Source organism: Sceloporus undulatus, chromosome 3 (assembly GCF_019175285.1).
Source record: "Sceloporus undulatus isolate JIND9_A2432 ecotype Alabama chromosome 3, SceUnd_v1.1, whole genome shotgun sequence".
Lineage (NCBI taxonomy): Eukaryota > Metazoa > Chordata > Lepidosauria > Squamata > Phrynosomatidae > Sceloporus > Sceloporus undulatus.
In genome coordinates, this window is record NC_056524.1 from 64,513,006 (window position 1) to 64,539,835 (window position 26,830).

Genomic DNA, 26,830 nt, shown 5'->3' on the forward strand with positions numbered 1-26,830 from the left:
AGCTGTTCAACAGTGGAATACATTGCCTCGGGGAATTGTGGAGTCTCTTTCTTTGGTGGTTTCTAAACAGAGGCTGGATGGCCATCTGCAATGAGTGCTTTTGATTACATGGCAGGGGGTTGGACTGGATGGCCCTTGTTGTTTCTTCCAACTCCATGATTCTATGATTCTATTTATCCTAGTTTGGACTATGGGAGAGACTTTGACTAGGGTTGGTGATCATGTGACTGCTCCAGATGTTTTTGACCCACAACTCCCAAAAATTGTCACTACTGGCTGTCCTGGTTAGGGCTACTGTGAGTTGCAGTCCAATAACAGGACTGCATGATTCCCACCCCTGATACAGGCTCATACATTCTGACCACCAAGTACATGAACAGCCAAATTCTTTGCATATTAAATCTTCTAAGGTGTTTTCATATAGTCATCTTGTCTCTGTGGAACTTATGTGTGCATAACCAAGGCGAAGGCCCGTTATAGACGGGCGTAAAGTATGTCCTGGGGATGTACTAGAGTTAGGCAAAGTGCGTGCCTTACGCACGCACCTAACCCTAGTACGTCCCCTGGACGTACAAAATGGTGGCGCCCGTTCCACATGGGGGCCGCCATTACGACGTCACGAACGTGCCGCCTCCAAATGGGGCAGCATGGATGTGACGTCTTCGCACCGCGAGGGCGCATAGAGCGCCCTTTCCGCAGCATGAGGAGCTCCGAAACGGAGCTCCTTCCGTGATTTGCATCGCTGGCGCAGCCTTTAAATGGCTGCGCCAGCGACACAAGGGAGAAAGGGCCGAGTGGCCCCTTTCTCCTCCTCACCCCACTGCCATTGGGTGAAGCCCCAAGGACACCCCTTTCCAGGCCGCAGGGAAGCGGCCTTTTGCCGCTTCCCTGCGGCCTGGAAAGAGGTGGATTGGGGCCTCGGAGGCTGCCACTCTGGAAGCTGAGGCCCTGATCCGGCGGGAAAAGCAGTGCCTACAGGCCACCCCAAACGGGCGGTCTGTAAAGCGCCAAAGTTTGCTTTCTCTAAGTAGTGTCACAGTTGGTAAGACTGGATGTGTCCACTTCCATTTTAGATTAACTTCTTCATACTCTAAAGTTTGAAGTTGGTTTATCTCCACTAATCATAGGTTAACATTAACCATGTCTATCCACAGAGAAAGGGGGGAAATATAAATTATTATTATTATTATTATTATTATTATTATTATTATTATTATTATTATGTTAATGAGACAAAGCAAACTATGTTCAATCAAAAATGGATTTAAAAGCTTTCAAATTCCTTCTCATGCCCACAATGGAATAGGAACAGGAACATATGGAGCCTTAGGGGGAAATGGACCTACTGTATCTGCTTTTTGAAATTATCAGCCCTCTGTATCCATGGATTCTGCAGCCATGAACCAAACCATCCAGGGCTTGGAAAAAAAAAATCAAGATGTCAAACCTTGATTTTCCCATTTTATATATGGGGCTCCATTTTACTGCACCATTGTATATAATGGGACTTGAGCACCCACAGATTTTGGTATCAATGAGGAATCCTGAAACCAAACCTCAGCAGATACAAAGGGCCCACTGTACAAATAGTTTTAGCTATGAGATAAATATTAACTAAAAAGAAAATAGTACTCCAAAAATCCACTACGCTGGAACAAGCCCCTAGAATGGGGGTTTCAACCTTTGGTCCTTTGTATATTTGGTATTTTATGTTTCAGAAGCCCCATCAGCATGACAATGGTCAGAGATGATGGGAGAGCCAAAGTTTGAGAATGTAACCTATTTAGACAACTCCACTTATAAGCCGGTTTTAGTAGAAAGCATACAAACTAAATGACTCATTGTTTACATTGCATTATTTCCTATAATCATTGTGACTGTGTATTAAATATATAATAGTTTACTTCTGACTTATTTGTACTAATGTTATTTTTTCACTCTCCAAAGAGCTTTAAAATCTGCCACAGATTTTAATGCAAATTAAAACAAGGACAATTTACAGCGTGTTGCTACCTTGTCACATTTCATTTGCATTGCACTTTGTTCTTATTTTCCTGGTAATAATTTTTGGACATACACACAAACTTTGTTCTCTCAGAAGACAAAATTTCCAATTTAATCCCCCCCCCCAATAAGTGGTGGATTTGCATAATAGCACTATATACAAGGGAAAAGGGAGTGTGCGATGGGACACAGTGGTTAACTTTGGACAATATTGATCTGAAAAGTTAAGGGCACTCTCACACTGTGCGTGTTTATGGCAACTTCATTAATTTCACAGGTTTTTTTAAAGCAAGAAATACTCAAAAGGTGGTTTTGCCAGTTCCTTCTTCTGCAATATAGCCTACAGTACCTGGAAGGGATGTGGTGGCTTAGTGGTTAAGATGCCAGTTCTGATGATGAGAAGATCGGAAGGTTGGCAGTTTGAGGTCTGAGTGCTGCATGATGGGGTGAGCTCCCATCACTAGTCCCAGCTTCTGTCAACCTAGCAGTTCAAAAGCATTCAAATACAAATAAACAGGTACCACTTCTCAGTGGGAAGGTAACAGCATTTGGTGCAGTCATCCTGGCCACATGGCCACCAGAGCAGTCCTTGGACAACGCTGGCTCTTTGGCTTAGAAACGGAGATGAGCATCGCCCTCTACAGTCAGTTACGACTAGACATTCATGTCAAGGGGCTACCTTTACCTTTACCTGGTATTCACTGGTGGTCTCTCATCCAAGTACTAAGCAGAACTGATGTTGCTTAGCTTCCAAGATCAGATGGAATCTGATGCCTTTAAGGTATATAGGCAGCTAAGTCACACTCTCCAAAATGCTACACTGAATGTCAAAAATAACAAAACCTGAATTGTCTGCTTGTAAACAAATCAGAACTGCTAAAAAGGCTTGAACAAATATATTTATTATGAAGATTACAATGTAGTTAATTAATGTAACATTGCAAAAATGAATCCCAACCCCATGGTTTCATTTCATGACTTCAATTTTCAGAGCCCTCTCCAGTGACTCTTAAGCTGTTACAGGACTAGGCTGTCCCAAAAGCATGAGCAGGGATTTTCTGCCTCATAGTATCCCCAATCATTCATAAATCATTCATTTTCCTAAAGGAAATGCTTAGAAAATGGCTTTAATCAGTCCAGGGGAGGGGAATGCAGAACGTGCCGTTGATTTATAGTTGGAAATATTTTTTTTCCCCCACGCAAGCTGGCTAAATTATGCTTTCAAACCTAAATAAAGGTTGAGTCTCCCTTGTCTGGAATTCCAAAATCCTAAATACTCCAAAAAACAAAACTTTTTTCATTGGTGGCTGAGATAGTGGTACGTTTGCTTTCTGATGGTTCAATGTACAGAAATTTTGATTCATGTACAATAACAAAAATATTGTATTAAAATTACATTTTTTAAAAAAATTACCTTTTGGCTATGTGTATAAGGTGTATATATATATATATATATATATATATATAAAATAAATGAATTTTGTGTTTAGAATGGGTCCTATCTTGAAGGTATCTCTTTATGTACAGATATGCAAATACAGTGGTACCCCGGGATACGAAATCACCACGTTACGAAATTTCCGGGATATGAAAAAAATAAATAGGAAAAAACTGTTTCGGGTTACCGTTTTTTTTTCGGCTTACGAAAAATTTTTTGGTGCTTTTCGGCGCTTTTTCACACGAAATCGCGGCTTTCAGCGCTAGCGGCTATGGCTTTTTCGGCTAGCAAAATCTTTCGGGTTACGAACGGCGCCGCGGAACGAATTACATTCGTAACCCGGGGTACCACTGTACAGGCATTCCAAAATAAAAATAAAAACATCCAAAATTCAAACCACTTCTCGTTCCAAGCATTTCAGATAAGGGGAACTCAATTTCCTTACAGAAATGAGTGTGCATTTTTCAGTAGTTCAAAATGTGTGCATTTTGGATACACACTTGTCTAATATAGTCCACTGACTAAAATCTAGATTTTTTTTCAGGCATTAGGTGGTGTAGCCTATATTCTGAGTAAGGAGGTGCCACTACAAGAGGAAGTATCCCTTCCCCATTTAAACTACTAACTGCTGGTTTGTATAGGCCTGTAATGAAATTTCCTAAAGGCAGCAGATCCCATCTAATCTTGGAAACTAAGCAGGGTTGACCTTGATGAGTTGGTGGATGGGAGATCACCAAGGAATACCAGATGCTGTAGGCTACATTTCAAAGGAAGGAAGTGGCCAAACCCTTGCCTAAGAAAATCCTATGACATTCTGGGTTTGTTATAAGTTGACAAGCGACTTGAAGACACATACACACATAACTTTGGAGTGGAGCTGACTGGCAGAGTAAATAGATCCCTGATCTAATCCAATTCTTTATTTATTCTTTCTTTATTTTTAAATTCGAACAAACAATGAGCTAGAAATATTCATTTTAAATTGGAGTTTTCAAACAAATCTGAGGAAAAATGGCAGCTTTTATTATGAGAAACTCTAGTCAAACCAAGCAGAGGTGCCCCACAGTTCATCAAAATGTCACCTACATTTGATGGTTCAGGTGTTAGATTACAAGTTACCTCATAACTCCTGATCATTAAGGCTAGGTTTCTGAGCAGGAATTTGAATCCTGGTCTCTCAATGTCTAGTCCAACACTCAAATCACTTATACCACATTGGCCAACATTTTAGTTTTCCCCGATTAATGCCAACGGTGAAAAATGCCAAGAGCTTCAAAAGTATAAATGTTTCAAAAGCAAGGTGATTAGTTAAAAAGAAATAGAAAGGGTGTCAGGAAGATCAAATCTCTTGAGTTTTGTAATCTATTTAATCACTATGATTAAAACCCAGATAAAACATTTCTCACAGATTAAGAAAGGTGTCCAAAAGTATGCTAGCACAGTTTGAGCCCTAAGAGACAAGGGAGCTATAAAAAGCATGGCTTTTAAGCCTTGTTGCAATAAAGAAAAGTTAAAAAGCAAACATTCTGGCTACAGATGTAAGCTGACAATAAGATAAATGGGGGAGAATGTACAGACATGTTGTTTTATTAAAAATAAATTTAGCAACAATTTACATACAACAGAATCAAAAACAAGCTTGGAAAGTGGTTGGAGTGGTAGATGAAAAAGATTCACAGATACTGGATATAGGGGTGCTAGACTGAACACTTGAGAGGGCTCCTGTACCTTTAATGGATATTTCAGCCAGTGTTGCTTGTCACACTATAAAGTAACAAGCAAAACCTAAAATATTTCCCCTTCTATAGAACCATTAAAGGTTAGGAGTCTTCTCCAGTTTTCACATTGGCAATCCTAATTGGATATGCAGTAGTTAGAAATGGAAAACAGTAAAATGATAAAATGAGTGGTAATGGTGGCACAGGGAGACTCAGGAGATGAAGTCACAAACACAGTGAGGGGCTACGGTATTTCAGGGATGACCCAACACACACAACACAATACAATATAATGGGAGCCACTTCCACAATCAATGTCTGTAAAGGGGAAATACATAAGTGTACATAGCATGCAAATCTGGAGAGTGGTACTATCAAGGAAGTCTTTAAAAGAAAATGTAAGAATGGGTAGAAAGAGCAGTGAGATAGAACCAATGGACCAGGCAAAGCAGACAAAAGCGAACCGATGACAAAGTAAGCTAACAATTCAGCACATACCTGCAGGCCCATGCATATCTCTTGCTTGTTGGCAAGGCTTAGGCAGGGATTTTTACTAGCTTGCCCAGTTCATGGAAAGAAAGTGTGATGGTAGTGTGCAGTATTCCATATTACCCTATTTCCCCTTTAATAACCTGTATCTGAGGATAGTACAATTTAAGCTCTTGACAGAGATCAATTTTCATTGCTGATTCAGCACCAGATAAGCAAGAAAGTCAATGTCCGTACAAAAGGGCTTATATTGTGTAAGCAAAATGTGTGTTATGAAGTTTGACAAACAGATAGTGTAAGGCTGATACTGAAAATGCTTCTCCAGGCAATGATAAACCTATTTAGGTGCCAATGATTCAATGGGAGAGTCAGATAATAGCTTAAATATTAATGTTTGAAAACAACAAGTCTTAGAAGCATTTTACTTAAATTAAATGTGCACTTTACACTGCCCAGTTATGGCAATTTGACACCACTGTAATTGCCAGGGCTCCATCCTATAAAATCCTGTGAGTTGTAGTTTGGTGAGGTACACAGAATTATCTAGGGGTGGGCAACTACTGGAGCTTAGAAGGCCACATTGGTCCCTCAGGGAGCATCTCCACTCTCCAAAACAAACATTTCCATGGGGGGGGGGGTACTCAGATGACCCCTGTCAGCCCTTGGGAGGTTGGGAGGCCAATTGTGCCATATTTTGGACAACATATTCCATTTTAGGCCCAGAAAAGGCATCTTTTCATCAGGACGTGACCAGGTGATAAATTTCTAGGTTGCTTTCTGTTAGAAAACAGGTCTCTCATGGGCTTAAAAAGCCTCCCCCTAAACCCAATGTGGCAACATTCTCCCTAAGCCATCAAGGGAGTACTAGGAGGCAGTTTCAAGCAACAAGTATTTTCCCATTTTTAAATTAAAAAATTGAATTATTTTTGGGCCACAAAAATAGGTTTGGGCTGTATTTGGCTTGCAGGTGATGCTTTCCCCACTTGTCAGCTCCCTTAGAATACAGCATTAGAGCTCTCTGGCAAGAAAATCTACATTCTTTATGGCTATACATATCCCAGTATTGCACAGGATGGAGCCATGGCCATTAAAGTACTCTCAAACAATGTAATTGTGTCATGCAGATACTCCCCAAAATAACCACCAACACAATGACAACACTATTCCAACTTTTGGGGGTATTATTTTATTTGACAGGCATTTACAACGTTCCATTCATATACTTAAAAACATAAAAATAGACCTTCTTTCAGCTTATAAAAGAAATATATAAGAACCTTTGACATTGACAGGTCATGACATTATGTACAAGTACAATGGCACCCTCCAAGCACAGGACGTCCAGCATTTCACAGGCTTATTGTATTCCACTGGGGACAGCTAAAACATTGTCATGTCTATTAAACTGGTACACAACTGACTTGAATTCAAATATGGTGATATACACAGGGTGTAAAAATGTTGCTAAAGCTTTTTAAGGAAAAAAAACAATTAAAAGATAGCAAAAGTTAAGAGGATAAAACTTTCAAAACACTGAGTATAGTGCACTGAGAATCAAAACAGACAAGACTTCAATATTGGCTGGGATACAAGACAGCTGGTGCGGCTGGGAAATATTTTCTGTTCGTGTCTCAAAATATAGCCACAGCTGATTGTATAAAATGTAATCCCTAAAGCTATTATAAAAATTTCAGTTTTCAATGTATCTACCAATGTCTCAAACATCAGGAGATACAAAAATGACCTCCCTCAAAACAAAGAAATAGCCCTCCCTCCTTTTTTGCAGATTGAAACTAAAATGGGAAAGCTATATAAATACTTAATAAGAAAAAAAGTGCTTCAAAATTATTTGGAAATTTTTAGATTTTAATCACATCTTTACCCTGTTATAGATGCTTAAATAAGAAGTTTAATATGGAATAAGAGGTGCCCTTGTTTAGAAATTTTCTTCATATTCTATAGTGATGGGATTAAATCAAATAATAAAGTACACTGATTTCACAGAGGAAAAGAATAAAATGATGTCAGATTTTTTTGGCCATAAAATATTTAATTTTTCCTGAGCCCTAACTTCATCAACCAGAGGATCAAACTATTCTGAGATGCAACCCTGCCAATTCCAACGGAATTACAGCAGGGGTTAATTTAATCTTGTTTTCTCAGTTATTTATTCACATTTCTAACTTAATTCCAGTCTCAAATATGTACAGCTGTCCCTTTTTTATTTTACAGAGAAAGAGAAAAAGAGAGGGGCAGAGAGAGAGAAAGAGAGAGGGAGAGAGAGAGGAAGAAAAAAAGAGATTATCCCTAAGAGTTTCCAGTTTAGAATTCTACTTACAAACCAGCATCCTCCCATTCTAAAAGAATTATGTTACATCCTAGCTTGGAATAAAACAGCACAATCTAGGTATGTTTATTTGGGGGCAAGTTTTACTGTGTCCTATGGAACTTACTCCCTAGTAAACATGTTTAAGATTGTAGCTTAACACTGTAAAATTCCCATCCCTTTGTGCCCATGTTTCAGGTAAAATACAGAAAAATATCTTTTTCAAGTGTTACATTTGGATCTCTCTTTTTCAAATAATAATAATAAAAATGTTTGGCATTGTTATAATTTCCATGTAAAACTAGAACTTCCAACATTGACATTAGACTAGCCACAGACCAAAGAGAACTCGGCACGACATAAATTTCCGATTTTTCCTCACACATTCCTAAAATATACATCATGACACTGGATACAGAGATCCTCACTTGGTGACAGTAAGCTTTGTGAATGCAACTGCGTGCAAGTATCTGACCGAAGAGATGTTTGGTCTTATCAGTACCAATCACTTATTAAGAGAGAAGATGCAGGGAAGTCTAGTTCTAGGGCTCACAGAATAAGTGATTGGACAACTCAGCATTGGCAGTGCCAAACAGTGGTTCAGCAGTGCAGTGTGGTGCAGTGCGAATCCACCCCATGCATACCCCTGGATGCAGGTTTTTTTCCTCTATACAACACCATTTCCTCATTCAGAAGGAAAGTCCATGCCCAGAATCCTATGTGTGTACATGGATCATCCTTGCTGGATCACAATGAGAACAGCTGAAATTTAAGAGGAAAAATGTTAAGCTGCATTTATGGAGATGTGTTCCTTGTTTACTTGCAGCTTCCTTTTGGAAGATGAACATGATTGACATGTCACATATAAAATCCATTTGCTGCTTGTGCTATCATTTAACTAATTTGCTGCACATAGGTATTTTGTCTTTTAAAAAAAAATCCACCCACCCACAGCAATTTTCTAATAATATCTAGCAATACTATTTTAATATGCAGCCCCTGGTTAGATTAAATAATTTAAAGCCCTTGGTAATATACATAGAAGGACTCAAGCTCATTCTATTTCCAAATTTTGTTCTGCTTCTCTCTCTCCTTGTCATACAATGTATTAAAGAGGAAAACAAGAAGAAGAAACAGGCTGTGTGGTTTCAACCAGTTTAGCTGCCATAACTGTATGTGCAAGTGTGCATTTTAAAGGGTCATTCTCCACAATGTGTGGGGGGGGGGGGGGGGGGGGGGCACATCTATGTCTACCATCTAGCAAGGGAGTGATGAGTCTAAAGCTGAGTGTTCAGTTTTCTTGGTGGTACAAAATCTTCACGGCGCACCCAGATGACCTCTTCACTGTTGCCTTCCATGCCACCATTAATTCCAGACAAAGCAGCTTGTTTCTTCAACTGGGCCATTCGAGATGCATGGGTGCCCCCAGTGTATCGTATTCTCTCGCCTCGATATGACTGTTGGCTGGTAATGGAGGCAGCCTGCAGCTGCTCCTGAAGTTCTTTTTCAACTATGGCATTTCTCAGAGGCTCGCAGTATTCATCGTCATCACTGAGAATGTCTGTTTCTTTTATATCCTCTTGTTCTTCATACTGACCAAGGTCAAACTGTTCCTCTACCCAGCGGTCAGTGTCCTTGCTGTTGGAGGCCTGCTGGGGGTCTTTCTCAGGGCTGCTGGCAAGCACAGCATCTGAATCGACAGTGAATCTGTTTCGAGCCAGCCTTCTCCTCCTTCTTCCAAGGGACTTGCTTGGGGCAGACACTGTGAAGACAAAAACAAAACCTCAGAAACTTTTACAAAGAATTTGCTGAAAATGGTTGATTTTAACATTTGGATCTAAATATATATATATATTTCTTCTTACATTATTATTAGGAATCAACTACTAATAGCTTCTGAGACTTATCATTTTTGCCAGTGACCTCCCCCTCCCCCAGTCTAGTACAGTCGGCCCTCCACATCCACGGATTCTACATCCACAGATTCAAGTATTCACGACTTGAAAATATTAATAAAATATTGGGGGTACTCTTGGACTCAGCTTTGAACTTGGAGACCCAGGTCTCTGTGGTGACCAGGAATGCTTTTGCACATTTAAAACTTGTGCGCCAACTGCACCCGCTCCTTGAGATACCGAATCTGGCATCAGTGGTACATACTTTGGTTACATCACATTTGGACTACTGTAATGTGCTCTACATGGGGCTGCCTTTGAAGAGTATTCAGAAACTTCAGCTAGTCCAAAGAACTGCAGCCAGGCTACTAACAGGGGCAGGTTATAGAGATCACACAACGCCCCTGTTGAAACAGCTCCACTGGCTGCCAGTCTGTTTCTGGGCACAATTCAAAGTGCTGGTGATGACCTATAAAGCCCTATATGGCTCAGGTCCAGATTATGTGGGAGACTGTATCTCCCTATATGAGCTCTGATTCTGAGACTCTGATATCCTCAGGGGAGGCCCTTTTCTCAGTCCCACCACCATCACAAGCACGGTTAGTGGGGACATGAGAGAGGGCCTTTTCTGTGGCTGCCCCTAGACTCTGGAACTCCCTGCCCAGGGAGGCCAGAATGGCCCCTTCCTTGTCATCCTTCCCCCGGCAGGGGAAGACCTACTTGTTTAGACAGGCTTTTAACACAGGAAGTTTTTAAGGCAAGTGATGGGGTGTTGTTATATTGTTTTAATGTATTTAAAGCATTTTAATCTTTTCAAAGTACTTGATTTTAGCATGGAATTCGTTTTAATTATTGTAGTAATTTAATTCTATTTTAATATACTATTTTATATGTTTTTAACTGTACTGTGTTTTTTAATGTTGTAAGCTGCCCTGAGTACCAGCCCTGGGAGAAGGGTGGGATATAAATAAATGTAATAAATATAACAACAACAAAACAACAACAGCTACATGCATGCTGTTGTCAATGCTGTAGTATTTGTAGGGAAGATGCAACATTTTTAGAAGGAATAAGCTATGGGAATGCTGAAGTTAGATATGACTCTCTGGCAGCGTACTTACACTGGATCTTGGGCTCAGGAAGAAGGATGGAGGCATATAGTCATGGCTGGAGGAACAAACTTGCTGGCTAGGGGATTCACTCTCCTCTGGGCTGATTAGTGGCCACTTCAGCTTGAGGAGTAGGGATAGGCAGAGTTGTGTCCAATCAGACAGAATAGAGAACTTGTTGCACAAGGGATATTGGATGAATCCTGGTGCAAGCTTTGAAAATTTAAAGGCTTTTGCCCAATGAGGGGTTGTACAAACATACCATACTACTGGATTTATTGTATTGCAAGGCCTGAAGTCATGATGTTAACAGTTCAGGTTTTACACTTTAAAAAATAAAAGTTCTATACAGTTCCCACTCTTTTGAAGTGAAATTCTTGATCTTGATAACAAGAAGTCAACTGGAAATGAGTGAGGCTCTACAATATAAAACAGCTAAGTTGGACACAAGAAGACTTGCTGTGAAAGTTATTGGACTGGAACAAAATAGCCACAAAGCACCCAGGAGACTAGGTATATTTTCCACTCGGGTAGAGCCAGTATTAAAAAAAATTCTGTAAAGCACAGTGTCATTATTATTGTGATGCATCTTCAGCCTTTTGTCTTTTTCTCAATCCAGTTGTCTTTGCTGAAGGTCAACTAAAATGAATGGCATTATACCTACATCTTCTTCCTTTCAACAAAATGGCATCTGTTAGTGAAATGGATTCCCCCACCCCATTGTATCCCCCAAATTTCCTTTGGAGGTTCGAGGTACTCTCTGGAGTAGACAGGTGAGTGCACAGGAGAATGCTACATTGAATAGTATCACTCAGTGTACCTATCTGTCTTTTTACTTTTTACTGCAAATAAAAAATGTTCAGAGACCCATATTAGATGACTGTCTGTTGAAACCTTAGACAATATAGAACTAGATAGATTGACGAATTTGATATAAAAAAAGTCCTGTAGAAATAATGAATACAGATTGGGAAAAATTAAAGAATTTCTATTTTAAAAAATGGGCATAAATACACCACAAGTGTACATAAAGTCCTGAAACAGTTTAGAGCATTGCTAATCTTAGACAAACTGAAGTCATTAAAAACCAAAATACAATAAGAGGGAACTGTTATAGACACTTTACTTATTACATAAAACCAAGTAGATCAGTTTGAAGTCAAGGGAAACCTTATGTTATTTTGCTATGTTATTTTTGCAATCAAATTATCTGAATGAAGAATTTGTGTTTCTATGAATATGATGCAATTATGGAAAATTTAATTTAAAAAATGTCTAGAGAACAATCAATGGATTAGTTGCCTTTCCTTCCTAAAGGGCAAAGTATGAACAAAAAGAAACAAGCAAACAAACAAAAAGGCAAAGTATGAAACAAAAACAATCAAACAAAAAGCACTCTAAAAGAGAGGAAATTTGCCTCTTGGCTCAACATTTCCTATTAAAATACCTAAAACTAAATCCATTTACTAGTCCAAATTAGAGTAGATCTGTTGAGTGTTAAATCAGTATTTATATAAATTCAAAATATTCGGTACATCTACTCTAGTTTGGACCAGCACTTGTATGGGTGATTATTTTGCTCTCCCACAAACTCCTCTCAAAATAGAGACTTTTCATTTATCAAACTGAATAGCTGTTTATTGATAATAATTCTGATTAACATTAGGAAGAATCTCTTGACAGTAAGAGCTGTTTGGCAGTGGAACATGATCCATTGGAGAGTGGTGGAGCCTCCTTCTTTGGAGGGCTTTAAACAGAGGCAGGATGGCCATCTGTCACAGGTGCTTTGATTGTGAGTTCCCGCATGGCAGGGGTTGGACTGGATGGTGCTTGAGGTCTCTTCCAACTCTAGGATTCTATTATTCTCAAAAACAAATCACACCAGACTAATTTGAAAAGAATTCCACATGGACTGAAGGGTGTTTTATCCAATTACAAAATCAGAGGCACATAAGGGTCCTTAGTGGGATGTTTTTTAAAAAAGGATAGGGTTTGTGCTCGTAAAAAATATGAAGCTAAAGCCCCACATTTTGTATAAAGAACACAATCATGGGTTACTGAGATTTTGAAAAGCTGTAGTCCTACAGTACCTGCTCTATTCATAGCTGGCCGTGCACCTTTTAAAGCACTCAGTCGTTTTCCTCCAAAAGGAACATACTGCTGCGATGATGGTAAACTTTCAGTTTTAAGAAGCTGCCGTCTGTGTTTGTCACGTAATATTGAATGCACAGACTTCAGAAAATCCTTCCTATGTTCTGGAGAACTGAAAAGAAAAAAAAAACACAGAAACAAATTAGGCCCAAGGCCTGTATCTGTATTATATTTATTTAGCTACAATTACAGTCATCCCTCCATATTTGCGGCTTTGATATTTGTGGCTTTGATTATTCACGGATTTCATTAATATGCTCTCTCTAGGACTGTCTAGGTCCTCCAGTGCAACTCTGTGGCCAACTTTAACTAAAAGTTGCACAGAAAGACCATTTGTATTTACTCCAGTGCCATTCTATGGTCAGTGTATGTTGGACATTGACCACAGAGTTGCACTGGAGGACATAGAGATTACTAGAAAGGTGTCCTCTCAGGTAAAAAACTGTTTTTGTTATTTGCGGTTTTTCCATATTCACGGGGGTCTTGTTCCCCTAACCCTAGCGAATATGGAGGGACAATTGTATAGTGTAATCTTATAAAATGCTTTAGAATTTCAAACTGACAAAAATATGATTGCTATTTAACCAGCTATTGCAATTTTATAGATTGAGAATTAAAGCCAGCGCTTACTTCAAGGTCACACTTCCTTACCTGCAACATAGGTGGAATGATCTTTCTGGTCTGCCTTCAGATTCAGATTTCACATGCACTATCTCACAAACAGAATTGGTTTCTGCATCTAAAGAAAAACAGAACAACTTTTTTAAAAAAGTATTTCAAGCTGTTGATGATGTATTAAATTACATCAACATTGTAAGTCAGCAGATTTCAAAAGTCACCAGTGTTTCTGTAAATTATTTCCATTAACTGTAAAACTCTTAATACAGACTGATTTATGCATTACTAAAACCAGGAGAAGGCTGCTGGACATATCTCATACGATGTTTCTATGCAGTGGCCAAAACTTTTTCATCAGTAGGTAAGCCCCATCTCTTTACGTACCTCTCCTCTAACACTGCACATTCAAAAAAAGGCTATCCTATAAGTGGCTGTTGCTGTCAGAGAAGACCTTCTACACAATGGGGCAAAATCACATGGTGAAAAAAGCAAACAAGCAAACAGCTTCATTTATATACTGCTTAATATGGAACTAACAGTGTCTAAGCAGTTTACAACTGTAAGCTAATTGCCCCCAACAATCTGGGTACTCATTTTAGCAACCTCGGAAGGATACAAGCCTTAGTCATGCTTGAGCCCTTTTGCTGGTATTGAACCCGCAACCTTATGGTTTTGAGTGAGTGGCTGCAGTACAGATATTTAACCATTGCGCCACCAGGGCTCTCAAGGCCATGAAATCCAGGTAGTTCTTTGTGTAGAGAGTTCTTGTGAAAAAAAGTATGTCAAGCAATATCACACAGCAGTTTCCATTAATTTCAGCATGTTCAGAAACTACTGCAAAATATGGAGAGCTATTTGTCAATAGTGCACCTTCTTAATGCTCTATCAATTTGTTCACTCTTCTATTTTAATTTTACTCTCAAATGTTATTACTGATTTGGGTTTTTTTTTTAATTTTCACTCTTGAATTGTGGGTGGATATGTTTATGTGTACATGAGGTCTTAAGGGGGTGTAGAGAAGAGACTCTTCTCTATGTTCTTTCTGTTTCAGTGTTACCAGTTCTCTTTGCTTTTTATATAAAGTCTTAACATTTTTTATTGTACATTGCTCCAAGTACCTGGTAGGCAGAGGATATAATTTATAAAGCAAATAAATAAAGAGAAAGTATGCTCAGATTAGAAAACTGCTGAAAAGGTTTACAGGAATTACTTATTAGAAAGTGCCACCACTAAGGCTATAATCTTATATGGTATCATGACAACAATATAGGGAAAAACTACATTGCATTTAGGTGCACTGTTAGATTCATTTTAAAGGAGTGACATTATCAGTTATGATCCTCTGGGTGGACGAGGTCTATTAATCATGGCTGTGGAAGAAGCTTTCTCTGTTGGGCCTCCATGTTCATGTGCACCCTAAGTTGTGAAAACCCTCCTTCCAATTTTCATGTAAATTAATGTTATAACGTTGTGAGTGGCAGAAGGGAGAACAGTTTCCAGTAACTAAAGAGTCTGGGTGTTTCCAGGAAAGTCAAAGACCAAACATTCCGCATTTTAAAGCAACAGTGGTATAAAGAAGAACTAAGGCTACTGCTTTGATCTGTTATTGCTTGTTGTAGTTCAAGAACAACTTTGCTAGTGTTCCATCATATTGTTGAGATTTCAAAACAATGTGACAGCACAATACAGAGAAGAGCTGTAACCTCACCACAGAACCATTTAGCTCATAAAATTAGGGTTTCATGCTGCTCTCCTCTGCTTGATTGTGGGCTTCCAGCTGCTCAACAAGATTCATTTCTCACAGCAGTGAACCTAACAACCTATAGACCAACCACAGGTAGCTCATATTAGGAATACTTGTTTGACATGATCTTTTAAAGTATCTCTGAATCATTCTATTTGCCCACTATGAGAGCAGTTTCTGGAGCTTAGAAGGGAAAACAGAATTTGTTTAAGAATGGTATGTAGAACAATGTCAACCACAGTATAGTCAGGAAAGAGCAAGATGAGCATCAATGCTAACCAAACCCATTTCTATGCTAGAAACACAATCCAGCAGTCTGAGGCATAAATTGTTTCTGTATAGTTGAGACTTAAACCTTTCTTGCATATTTAAAAATTGAAAACTGTTTTTCTGAAGTGTGTAAACAACATAGCCATAATGATAAAAAGAATCAGGAAAGTGATGACATATACACCAACTTCCCCAATGCTTTTACAGTATATTACTGCTCTTTCCAAAGAGTCTCCTGAAGTGACTGAAGTACAGTGGTAATGAAGGCTAAAAAAAGCTACTTCCACAGAATGTGGTGGTGGAGGGTGGAAGTAACAAGACCTGGGATCCCACAAGGAAGATGCTGATGAGTTACTCAGTGTATAGACTGAGTAGTATAGTTTTGAATAAATGACATTAAAAATAAACAGTATTACATAAATACAATTTAAAAATACAGTCATAATGCTTAATCAAATCCAGTATTTCAAATGCAACCAGGCAGGGATTTGACTAGCTGTTTCTTCAGTTTCCATATTATTAGGTAGAGACCTGAAGACATGAAACTGTGTGTTGATTTGCCACTAAAGTTCCAGGTGATGAGTCATGGAGAACCTCTTTAAACGGGGCATTGTAGAATGTGGCTGCCACCACTAAGGAAATTTAAGGATGTTATAGCTATCCATATTGTACTTAAGTAACAGTATACTGACAAAAAGAGCCTAGAACTCACACAGCACAAGACTTGCACATAGGCATTTTATGACATCTTCACCTAAAGTGTTGTAAACAATGCCCTTGAGTTTAAATAACACACCAAGTACAGTTTTATTTTTAATACACACACATGCATACACACAGACACACAAAGCTGGGACAATTTTCCCTGCAACAAATCTATTGTACTGTCCACTGGTTACATTTTTTTACAACTAAGAAGGGATGACAGCTACCAACAAAACCTGGATATTGTGGAATAGCCTTGACTTTGCACCCACAAACATTCGTGTGAACATGCAGGCATTTTTATAGTCTGAAACAGTGGCATCACTAAGGAGGTGCAGGAGATTTGGACTGCACTAAGTGACAACCTAACGGGGAGGGGTGACACCACTACTCCTCAATCTATGTTTTGACAGAAATAGGTTGTGGCATTCACGTTTCACTTTAAAATGCTTTAAGAGATGGTGTGAGTGAGGTGAGGCTCAGTGGGAGGAGAAAAAAGGCCCAATTTTTAAAATTAAAATTTTAAATTTTAAAATTTTTAAAATTTTTACAAAATTAAAAAATTCTTTTAAAATTTCCTTTAAAAACATGACATTTTACCAAATTTCCACTTTAACCACATGAAACTATGTATATGTAAATATATTTTGTATAATATTGTAATTTAAAGGTATAATTTTGTTAGTTGTTTATGGCACAACTATTGCCATTACATTCAGTGATATATGGGAATTATGATTTACGAGTAACATTAGTGCAAAAAACATTACTAAGGATTCTGCATGGTGTGGTATGAGAAGAGGTCAATTGGGGGAGTGACACCACGAGTTACCGCACCGAGTGCCGTCAACCCTAGGGACACAACTGCTCTGAAATATTGGAATTTTCATGGGATCAGGTAATATCATCCATTAAGGCACCTGGTGGAAAAAAAATTATCTGCCTGGAGAAAGGTTTAAGTCAAAATCAGGATACTGAACTGGATCCAAAAATAAGAAGACAACCAATGTAGATATTATTGGACTGGTGTTTTATGGACCCTGAATTAACATCAGTTCAGTCAGGACATTAATAGTTTGGAGTAATTATTGCTTCTGAATCATTGTTTCAAGGGCAGCCTGTGAAGACTTCATTATATTTGGCGCGTTACAGATGCACCTAAAAGTATTTGCTCAGCATGTACTAGGGTTAGAAAGGGGCGCCCCTTCCGGATGCCCCCAACCCTAGTATGTGCTCAGCATGTACAAAATGGTGGCGTTTGTTCCACACAGGGGCCGCCATGACGTCACGAACGCGCCGCCTCCAAACGAGGCGGCGCGGACGTGATGTCATCATGCATAGAGCGCCCTTTCCACGGGTGCATAGTGCATAGAGCGCCCTTTCCACAGCGCAAAAAGGAGCTCCGAAACAGAGCTCCTTTTGATGTTTGTGTCACTGGTGCAGCCTTCAGACGGCTGCGCCAGCGACGCAAGGGAGAAAGGGGCCGAGCGGTCCCTTTCTCCTCCTCCCTGCAGCCATTGGGTGTCCTTGGGGCATGAAGCCCCAAGGACACCCCTTTCCAGGCCACGGGGGAAGCAGCCTTTTGCCGCTTCCCCGTGGCCTGGAAATGCCGTTCTGGCAGCTGAGGCCCCGATACAGCGGGGAAAGGGGCGGGTGCAGGCCGCCCCAAACGGGCGGTCTGTAACCCGCCTTAGTCTACTTTCGAAGATATAAACCCAAGGCATGAATTTGAATTCTAGGAGAATTTGAACCACCAACCATATTTGGTGCTTTTATTTTATAAACCTTGTAGTTAATTAAACAATTTGCTGCTTTTAATTCCTGGAATTTATGTATAGTAAGCTTGCACCTTGCTAGCTGCTTTCAAATTTTTGCCATACAAAAAAAAGCATTAACAGGGACGGGGCAGGAAAAGACCTCCCGTAAAGGCAGTGACTTGTTGCCTCATCGTATGAGCTCTAGGGTTTACTTTAAACTTTGTAGGCCTAATGTGCTGAACCTATTTTGGGGATAAGGGGTAAATATCTTAAAAATTCTTTTAACATTTGGACTAAATCCCACTGTGGATTCATTGCTCCACCAACATCGAAATTACGAGTTTATGCCTAAACATAAATAAAAATTTGTCAAGGTTACCTGCACTTGCCAGTGCTCGAACCTGCAGAGCTTCTAGAGGAATCATATGGCGAAAACGGAATGGGTCTGAGTCTTCATAAATTGAAGCCCTGTGTGATCCACCCTAGGCAGTGGAGAAAAAAGAATAGTGATTATTGATGTAGTTGTATGTAATGGTGAGACTGCCAAAGAATAACAGGTGCCGTAGGGGATTTTTTAAAGTTAATAACTGGGAAAAGCATCTCTGAGTATTCTTTGTCTAAGAAAACCCTATGAAATTCATGAGATTGCCATAAGCTGACAGGCAAGTTGAAGGCACATGGACACACTATGTAATGGTGATTTTTAATGTGATAGTTGAGACCTGAAATATTTAAGAGACATATTCAAAAAAAGCATACAGGATTCTCTCTGCTGCAGAAAGATTGCCTTTAGACACAGAGGGTGATGAAAATGGGGCCAAAGTGAGCAGAGGTAGTGTACGCATGCTTCACGTGAATATTCTGTACATTCTCAGTTTATTTGAATAAAATTTCAGTCAGGCCTTTAAATAAGGAACACGGGCCTATAGTATTAGAATTTTTTCTTATTTCTTTTATATTCCTCCAAGGAGGTTCAGGCACCACACAGGACTTTCCTCCTCCCACTTTATTCTGAAAATGACCTGTAAGCTAAAGGGAGCAAGATCATCCACTGAGCTTCATGATTCAGTAGAAACCTAAACATGAATTTTTCAAACCCCGTCCAGCACTCTGACTTCTACATCACACTGGTTCTCCTTGTATTGGCACATAAGTTGGTAAAATTCCTCCTTGTGGGCTTGTTTCGAACCTTGGACAATACCCCTCTCATCTGGTACTGCTAGCTCAACAAATCCCATTTTATGAGAATTCATGGCCAAAACCTGAGACTAGAGGACCTGTGATATCATGAGGATGGATTCTTGTGACAACAAAGAGGTGAGGAAGACAGGATTTGGGAACTGGAGTGGAAGTGCTTCTGGGTCAGCTGATTATGGAAATAGACAACAGAACAATGGGCCTGAAATTTGGCAAGTAATATGGCAATTCAGAGCAAGAAAGACCAAACAACCCAGGCAGGCCTGGTCTAATTACTTCTGAAAAATGATACTACACTTAGTTCCTCTCGCTTGGTCACCAGTGGCAATCAGCCATTTGCTAAATTGTTGCTGTTATTGTGTGCCTTCAAGTTGTTTATTACTTATGGAGACCCTAGGGCAAATTTATCACAAGTTTTTTTGGGCTGAGAGTGTGTGACTTGTGCAAAGTCACCCAGTAGATTTCCATGGCCAAGCAGGGAATTGGACCCTGATGTTCCTTCCTTCACCTCCTTCCATGCTGGCTCCACACTACACCACTGGTTGCTAAATGCCTTTCACCAAAAGTTATGAAACTGGTTTGTTACAACAAATGCCGCGAGATCAATTCAGGATCAGAGCATAACGCTAAACCAGTGATTCTCAGACTTTCCTCCCTGAGCCCCCAATTACCTCTACATGCATATGTTGAGGGGCCCCACCAGTTCAATGTACTATATGAATATTTTTTAGTGTGTATGTATTTTCGTTCCCACTTTTACACATACCAACATTTCATTTATACATTTATGTATACCGATAACATTATTCAAATCAGAACATTTTTATTTCAATAAATTCAGTACCCAACTTAACACAATCTTTATACTTAATGTGATGCATATGCTTGTTTCTGAGCGCAAAGTTTACTAAAATGAAGAATAATATTAGAAAGATAAATTATCTGTTCTTTGGTGATGTAAAGTCTTGCACAATATTTACTCTTCATAACCACCAGAGCTGAGAATCCAGTTTCACAAAGGTAGGTAGTTGCAAACAGTATAAGTACTTTCAAAATCTTTTCACTTAATGTTGGGTATTCTTGCCAAACACTTATCCAAAACTCTGGCAAGTAGCTCTCTTTACATTTTATTTTTAAAGAAACATCAGTCTGTAGATCAATAAAATGTTCTTGTCAAAATCGATAGAGAAATCTAGATTTCAAGGGGGAAACTGGATTTTAAAAGCACTTCCAATTTTTTACCCTCTTTCTCTCTTTTTCTCTCACTGCCCCAGCACAGTTCTGCATTACCTATGTGGGAGGCTTTCTCCTCAGCCTTCCTCAAGCTCTAGGAAACTGGACTGTGTTCGCCTCAAGGCATGCACTTCCTGTGTGCTTAGACCAAATTTACAGTACATAATTGGCATTGCTGCTTTTATAGATGCCAGGATGTTTTATTTATTTGATGCCAGGATGTTTTAATTGTTTGTTTTTGCTTTATAAGCTATCTCAAATGCAGGATATGTAAATCAGGGTATGTGTGCATATATATTCTCTCTCTCTCTCTCTCACTCTCTCTCTAGATTTAGATATACAGTGGTACCCCGGGATACGAATTGATCGCATTACGAAATTTCCGGGATACGAAAAACTTAGATTGGAAAAAACTGTTCCGGGTTACGATATTTTTTTCGGGTTACGAAAAAAATATAGGCGCGAAATTGAAATGCGAAGCGCGGCTAGCGGCTTTCCAGCCGCTAGCCGCGCTTCGGAAAAGCCTTTTCGGGTTGCGAAATGTATCGGGTTACGAACGCCGCGGCGGAACGAATTAATTTCGTAACCCGAGGTAGCACTGTATATAGACCAGTGATGGTGAACCTATGGCATATGTGCCAGAGGTGGCACTCAGAGCTCTCTCTGTGGGCACATGTGCTGTCACCCCAGCACAGAGTTTGCTAGAGTTTGTTACTAGAAAGCCAGAGGGACATGGCACTTTGCAATAAATAAGTGGGTTTTGGGTTGCAGTTTGGGCACTCAGCCTCTAAAAGGTTCACCATCACTAATATAGGCCTGTTACAGACTGGCAAAATAAAGCTGCTTTGGGTCTCTTTGGAGGTATGCTGTTTAAATGATGCATGCATCCTAAGAATCCGGAAGCTGCACCAAAGCTGCACTCCTGTGCTTAGGAATGGAGTGTGGCTTTGGCACGACCTCCAGACTCTTAGGACCCATGCATCATTTAAATAGGATACTTCCAAAGAGACCCCAAGCAGCTTTATTTTGGCAGTCTGTAACAGGCCATAGACACATCTCATAAGAAGACATCACTCAGATAAAACACATTTTACAACAATAATTACAAAGGATTAAAATAAATCTTATCACTGAAGACAAATTGTTTTTAAAAACATTCATGCATGTACTTAAAATACTAGACTTTGCAGACAAAACAATGTTTGACTGGTATTTGCATATATGAAGGTTCACTGCTAAGAATCATCTTGTCAGACTTAATGATATTCTGAGCTCTCTTTGATTTCCCCGAATCATTTTCTCCTGCTATCAGTTCCAGACTGCCTGATTTCCTTAAGGCTATTTGAAGTAATGACAAACTTACCAATTTTTTCTTCTGCTTGGAACCATCTTTATACACAAGAACCACAGCAGTTTTGAATACTAGAGAAACCGAAACATATAGGAAAATCAGGACTTTGCTAGGCAAAAGTGAAACAAAATATGGACTGCTAAGTGAAAGTGCTGGAAAGAGAACAGAAAGAACTAGAATGTTAAACGAACCTTTCACAAGTTCCCAAACAGCTAAAGTCCACTGAGAAGGAATACACATTCTTGTTATATTTCTGCATATTTCTGAATGCAGAATGTAAAGGACACAATTTTTAAACATGTAGATGGCTCACCTAGTCTGAACTAATATCAACTGTTTTGAATATGTATTGGCAAAAGAACCTCTTGATATACAATTGATATATAAATCAACAATTGGCAAAAGAACTTCCTGATGTACAATTCCATAATCAAGGATATGTTCTTATAGTTAAGTGGATATAATTAGATATTAAAAATCTTAGAGACATTTAGCATGGTTATTATCAAGTATGGGTCCCTAAATAATGCAGATGCTCCATTTGGACCTTTCAGGACATGAACAAAGCAGGGAGATACCATCCACTACTATCCTCAGCCATAGTGGGTGGCTGTCCATGTGGGAGCATGGCTCTGACATCAGCCACTTTGTGGCCTATTTACATTACAGTTATAGCACTGTACTTCCACTTTAACTGCTATGGCTGCATCCTACAGAATCCTGAGCTGTATAATGTGGTGAGGCACTATTAAAAGATCAAAAGTTGAGAATTCCAAATATCCCTCCTCCAGAACTGAAAAGTCCAAGATTTTATAGGCTAAAGCAGAAGAATCATAGGGCTATAATGGTGTAGTGTAAAAAAGCCCCTACTCTGCTTTTTTCATTAATAAATAATCCCCACAGCAGTGCTTGTTCTCCCTATCATTACAGACTTACCCTATCTCTCCACATTTTATTTTTGGTTTGTATTCTGCTGTGGATTTCCTTCAGTCACTGGTTGACTGGGCTGGGAATTAATTTTAGCCATATATATAATAAACTCTACCTCAGGGAGTTTTCAACTCCTTCGTAGCCATTTACATGGCAGTGGTCCAAAACAGACTGCAGAAATAATCCCTGGCTCAGTGCTAGGGAATTCTGGGGACTGTCATTTATTGTGGCACCAGAGGTCTCTAACAGAGAAGGCTAAATGTCTTACAAAACTAGTTCCCAGCATTTCCTAGCATTGAGTCAGGGCAGTTAAAGTGGTTTCAAACTCAATTATTTCTGCAGTGTGTTTTGGACCTATGTATACTATACCTGTGAAGAGAGAGTACCTACATTTTTTAAAGTTGTTCAAAAATGTTAATTATAAAGTTACATCCCATTTTCCTAGAATAGTTACTTGATAATTTGATATTATTAAGGGATTCTTAAGAGGATACAGATGTTGATCTTCCCACTGGGTAAAACTGATTTTTATAACCTTGGGAGTACAGGTGACCAAAATGTCATTCTAAAAAATCTGGCTAGACAAAGATTGACAGGCATAAGGCAATCTTCTACAAAGTATAGAGGTGGAGGAACCACACTTATGTTGCTTCCCCTCCTCTCCCATTTCTGTAGCCATTAGAGCCATGAGCCATTCATTGTTCGAGTAATTTAATGGGATTACTCAAAAGTAAGCAGTTTATTGATTGTCACTTAATTTTCTGATTCAATAAGGTTCTTATAGGCAACTGACACAATATGAGCTCAAATTATAAAATGGACAAAACTCAGTAAATAAACTTCCAAAGTTATAAAGCCAATACTTTACTTCAAAGACTTTTTTAAAATCATATTACTAATCTTATTAAATTGTCATAATACCTAGTTCATTTGAAGGCAATTAATTCTGTCACACTGCAGTGCTTAGGAAAATAACCAAGATCAGCATTTGCATAAAATAGGAATGTAGGCCAATAGCCTTGATGGATTTATATTTAAGACAGAAGAATGAGAAGACTGATAGTGGTTTTTAAAAAGTCATACATGCAAAGGTAACTACTGCCATTCCATCAGTCTGCCTGCAAGCTGCAGAGGAGGAAGAGGCTCCTGGGGTGTTGGCTGGACTGGAGGCCTTAAGACCTCCACTTTTGCCTTCCTCCCCCACCCATTCCATTGGTCTACCTGCAAGCTCTGGAGGACGAGGAGGTACTGTATAGCCGCTTCTGCCTTTCCCTCCACCCACCCACCTGTATCTCTGAAAAAGCACATACCAAATGCTGCCAATTCAGGTTCTTTCTTCCACTTCCCAAGAGATGCAGGAGGGTTAAGCCAGATGACCGTAGTATGCAACAACAAATCTCCCATAGAAAGATCTGCAACCTGCCAGCGACCAAAAGACACACACAAAAGAAATGCCACTGCAACCTTTAAAACAAATTATAATTCAAGCACTGGGTGCCTGTACTGAAAATTGAAACACTAAGCATCATAGGAGTAAACAAAGGCTGTAAGTCATGTTTATTGATGCAGAATGCTGAAATCAATGTGCGGGCAAACTAGGGCTGCTAACCAAAGATTTATAGTGCAATCTTAAATATAACTCCTTAAATGCAAGCCCAAATGAGTTCCATGAAATTTTGTTTCAGACAAGTATACAGAATTATAATTTCAATTAATTTATTTTGAGAGATTTAGCTGATTAACCTATATAACATGTCTAAGGACTTGTCTTCACTGTCCAGAATACTCTGGGCTGCCCCCAGAGTACTTTGGTCCCAAATCTCCCCCTTCCCTGTTTACCTATGTTCTCTCCACAGCAACGACGGCAGGCTGCTTTACAATGCAATCCTTGTTCGTTGCCCAGTGCCACCAATGAGGTTAGAATGAGGTGCCAAGCCATATTATTGATGCTGAGTGCCTCGTTCTGATCTCAGAGTGACTCCCACCCACAGTGGAGATGCTTGGGTGGCTTGAGGACCATGTGGGAAGGTAGCCACCCATCGTTGCAGCAGAAAGAGCCAAAAACCCAGAGCAAAAGGTAAGGTTTAAACTTTTGTATTAAGTGGAGGAAAGGCTGAACTGGGTGTGGATGTCATGGAGACAGTGCAGTTCAGGGATTTGGCCCTGTGTCACGTAAACAGGACAGAGCGATCCAGAGGAAAATTTGGAGTAAATAATCCATACAGACAAGCCCTAAGTCTTTATTGGGAGGGGGGATCAACAAAAAACAAAAAATCTTTAGCTTTACACAATATGTGTATCATTCCAGTCATTGTCTTAGAAGAGGCGCTATTTTGTATATGCGTGTGTGTGTGTGGGGGGGTATGTCTTAAGATCATATTTACCAACTGCAGATTTTATAAATACCTGCAATTTAAAAACAGTCTGCTGCCCATTTAACTCAGACACTTTTTAGTACAAAATCTTTTTATAGAAGTATTTTCTAAAATCAATATCATGCCCTTTAATGCAAAACAACATTCCTTGACCAGTTTATAAAAGAAGAGAAACACAATGTGCTGATTAAGTAACACAGAATGAAATCCAGTCCAAGATAAGGCTCCAGAAGAAGCCCTTAGTTCTTAAATCAAAGTGGATTTCTGGCCATTTCCATTTCATTTGGAAGATGCAAATCACAGTGGGTCAGGGGTGAGGGAGGAGGACTGGCTCCCAGACATTCCAAAATGGTCTTCAATGTTCTAGATTCCCAATTCCATAGTGGAAAAAATAGGACTTGCAGGTATATCATTACTATCATATAGCACACATGTATCAACAGAGTACCTTGGCCCATATTGGTACAAGAGAAACCCCAAGTACATCACACTGAGTTTCATGAAGGAAGAAAAGCAGGATGTAATGACTTAATAAACAAACAGCTTCATTTGTATACTTCTTCATACTGAACTAACAGTGTCTAAGTGGTTTACAACTGTAAGCTAATTTCCCCCAACAATCTGGGTACTCATTTTAGCAACCTCGGAAGGATGCAAGCCTGAGTCAAGCTTGAGCCCCCTTAGCTGGGATTGAACTCACAACCTTATGGTTTTAAGTGAGTTGCTGCAGTACAGGCATTTAACTGCTGCACGACCAGGGCTCTTCATAATTTAATAATAAATACAAATATTACTAACAGTTATGGTTATATATTTAAATCACTAAGATATATGTTCTGTTTCAACAATGAAAGTATCTTCCAAATGATCAAGAACAAAGCCCCTTACCTCTTTTTTGTCTCCTGTTTGTTCTGCAATGAGCTGGTCAAAAACAGCACCATATTCTTCATGGATTTTCTGCATTTCATTAATATGGCTAGCAACTTTGTTCATTGTTTTTATGGCCACTAGAAGAAACACAATGAAACAGAAAGCCATTAACAAAGACAAAACAAGATTGCGTATCCATGCTATCAAAATCTTAATTTATTTTCCTTTAAAAAAAGAAGTGAGAACTGTATTTTTGAGCACTTAGCCAGCTAGCGTTATGCTCACAGTTAGTCATGTTGTATACCTCACCATGGTGTATACGTTATGTTGATTAAAAGCAGGGGAATTATGTCCTTATTTCAGTTTTTTTCAACTACTTTGCTCTGTGCTTATTGACCAGTTGCAGATTCCAGCTGATACTAAAGATAGTGTGGGAAACAGCAGCAAAGAAAGTGGGGTTGCCTGCACTATAGCCCTCTTGGTACTGGGGACAGCAGCTGTGCATATTTTATTTTTAACAAATGTCATCCAGTTGCACACCCAAACAATGTGTGTTATAGAAGTGCACATGCTCGATTAACCCACTTTTTGTCTGATCAATAATGCATGCACAACTGAATGTTCTGCATGTTGTGAAGCAATTGCATGAC

The 26,830-nt window shown here is 39.3% G+C and overlaps 1 protein-coding gene across 2 annotated transcripts in view; it reads right to left on the reverse strand.

The window, feature by feature from the left end:
* Window positions 1-6,828: 6,828 nt before the first annotated feature.
* TIAM1 (TIAM Rac1 associated GEF 1) overlaps window positions 6,829-26,830 on the reverse strand; it is a 274,407-nt gene continuing 254,405 nt past the window's right edge. For both annotated transcript variants that reach the window (XM_042459672.1, XM_042459673.1), the window contains 7 exons: window positions 26,199-26,317; window positions 24,246-24,354; window positions 22,018-22,076; window positions 18,604-18,706; window positions 13,782-13,869; window positions 13,070-13,242; window positions 6,829-9,737 (listed from right to left, as the gene is read on the reverse strand). In XM_042459672.1, coding sequence (XP_042315606.1) covers window positions 9,253-9,737; window positions 13,070-13,242; window positions 13,782-13,869; window positions 18,604-18,706; window positions 22,018-22,076; window positions 24,246-24,354; window positions 26,199-26,317 — 1,136 coding nt within the window. In that variant the 3' untranslated portion in view covers window positions 6,829-9,252. The remainder of the gene's footprint in view (window positions 9,738-13,069; window positions 13,243-13,781; window positions 13,870-18,603; window positions 18,707-22,017; window positions 22,077-24,245; window positions 24,355-26,198; window positions 26,318-26,830) is intronic.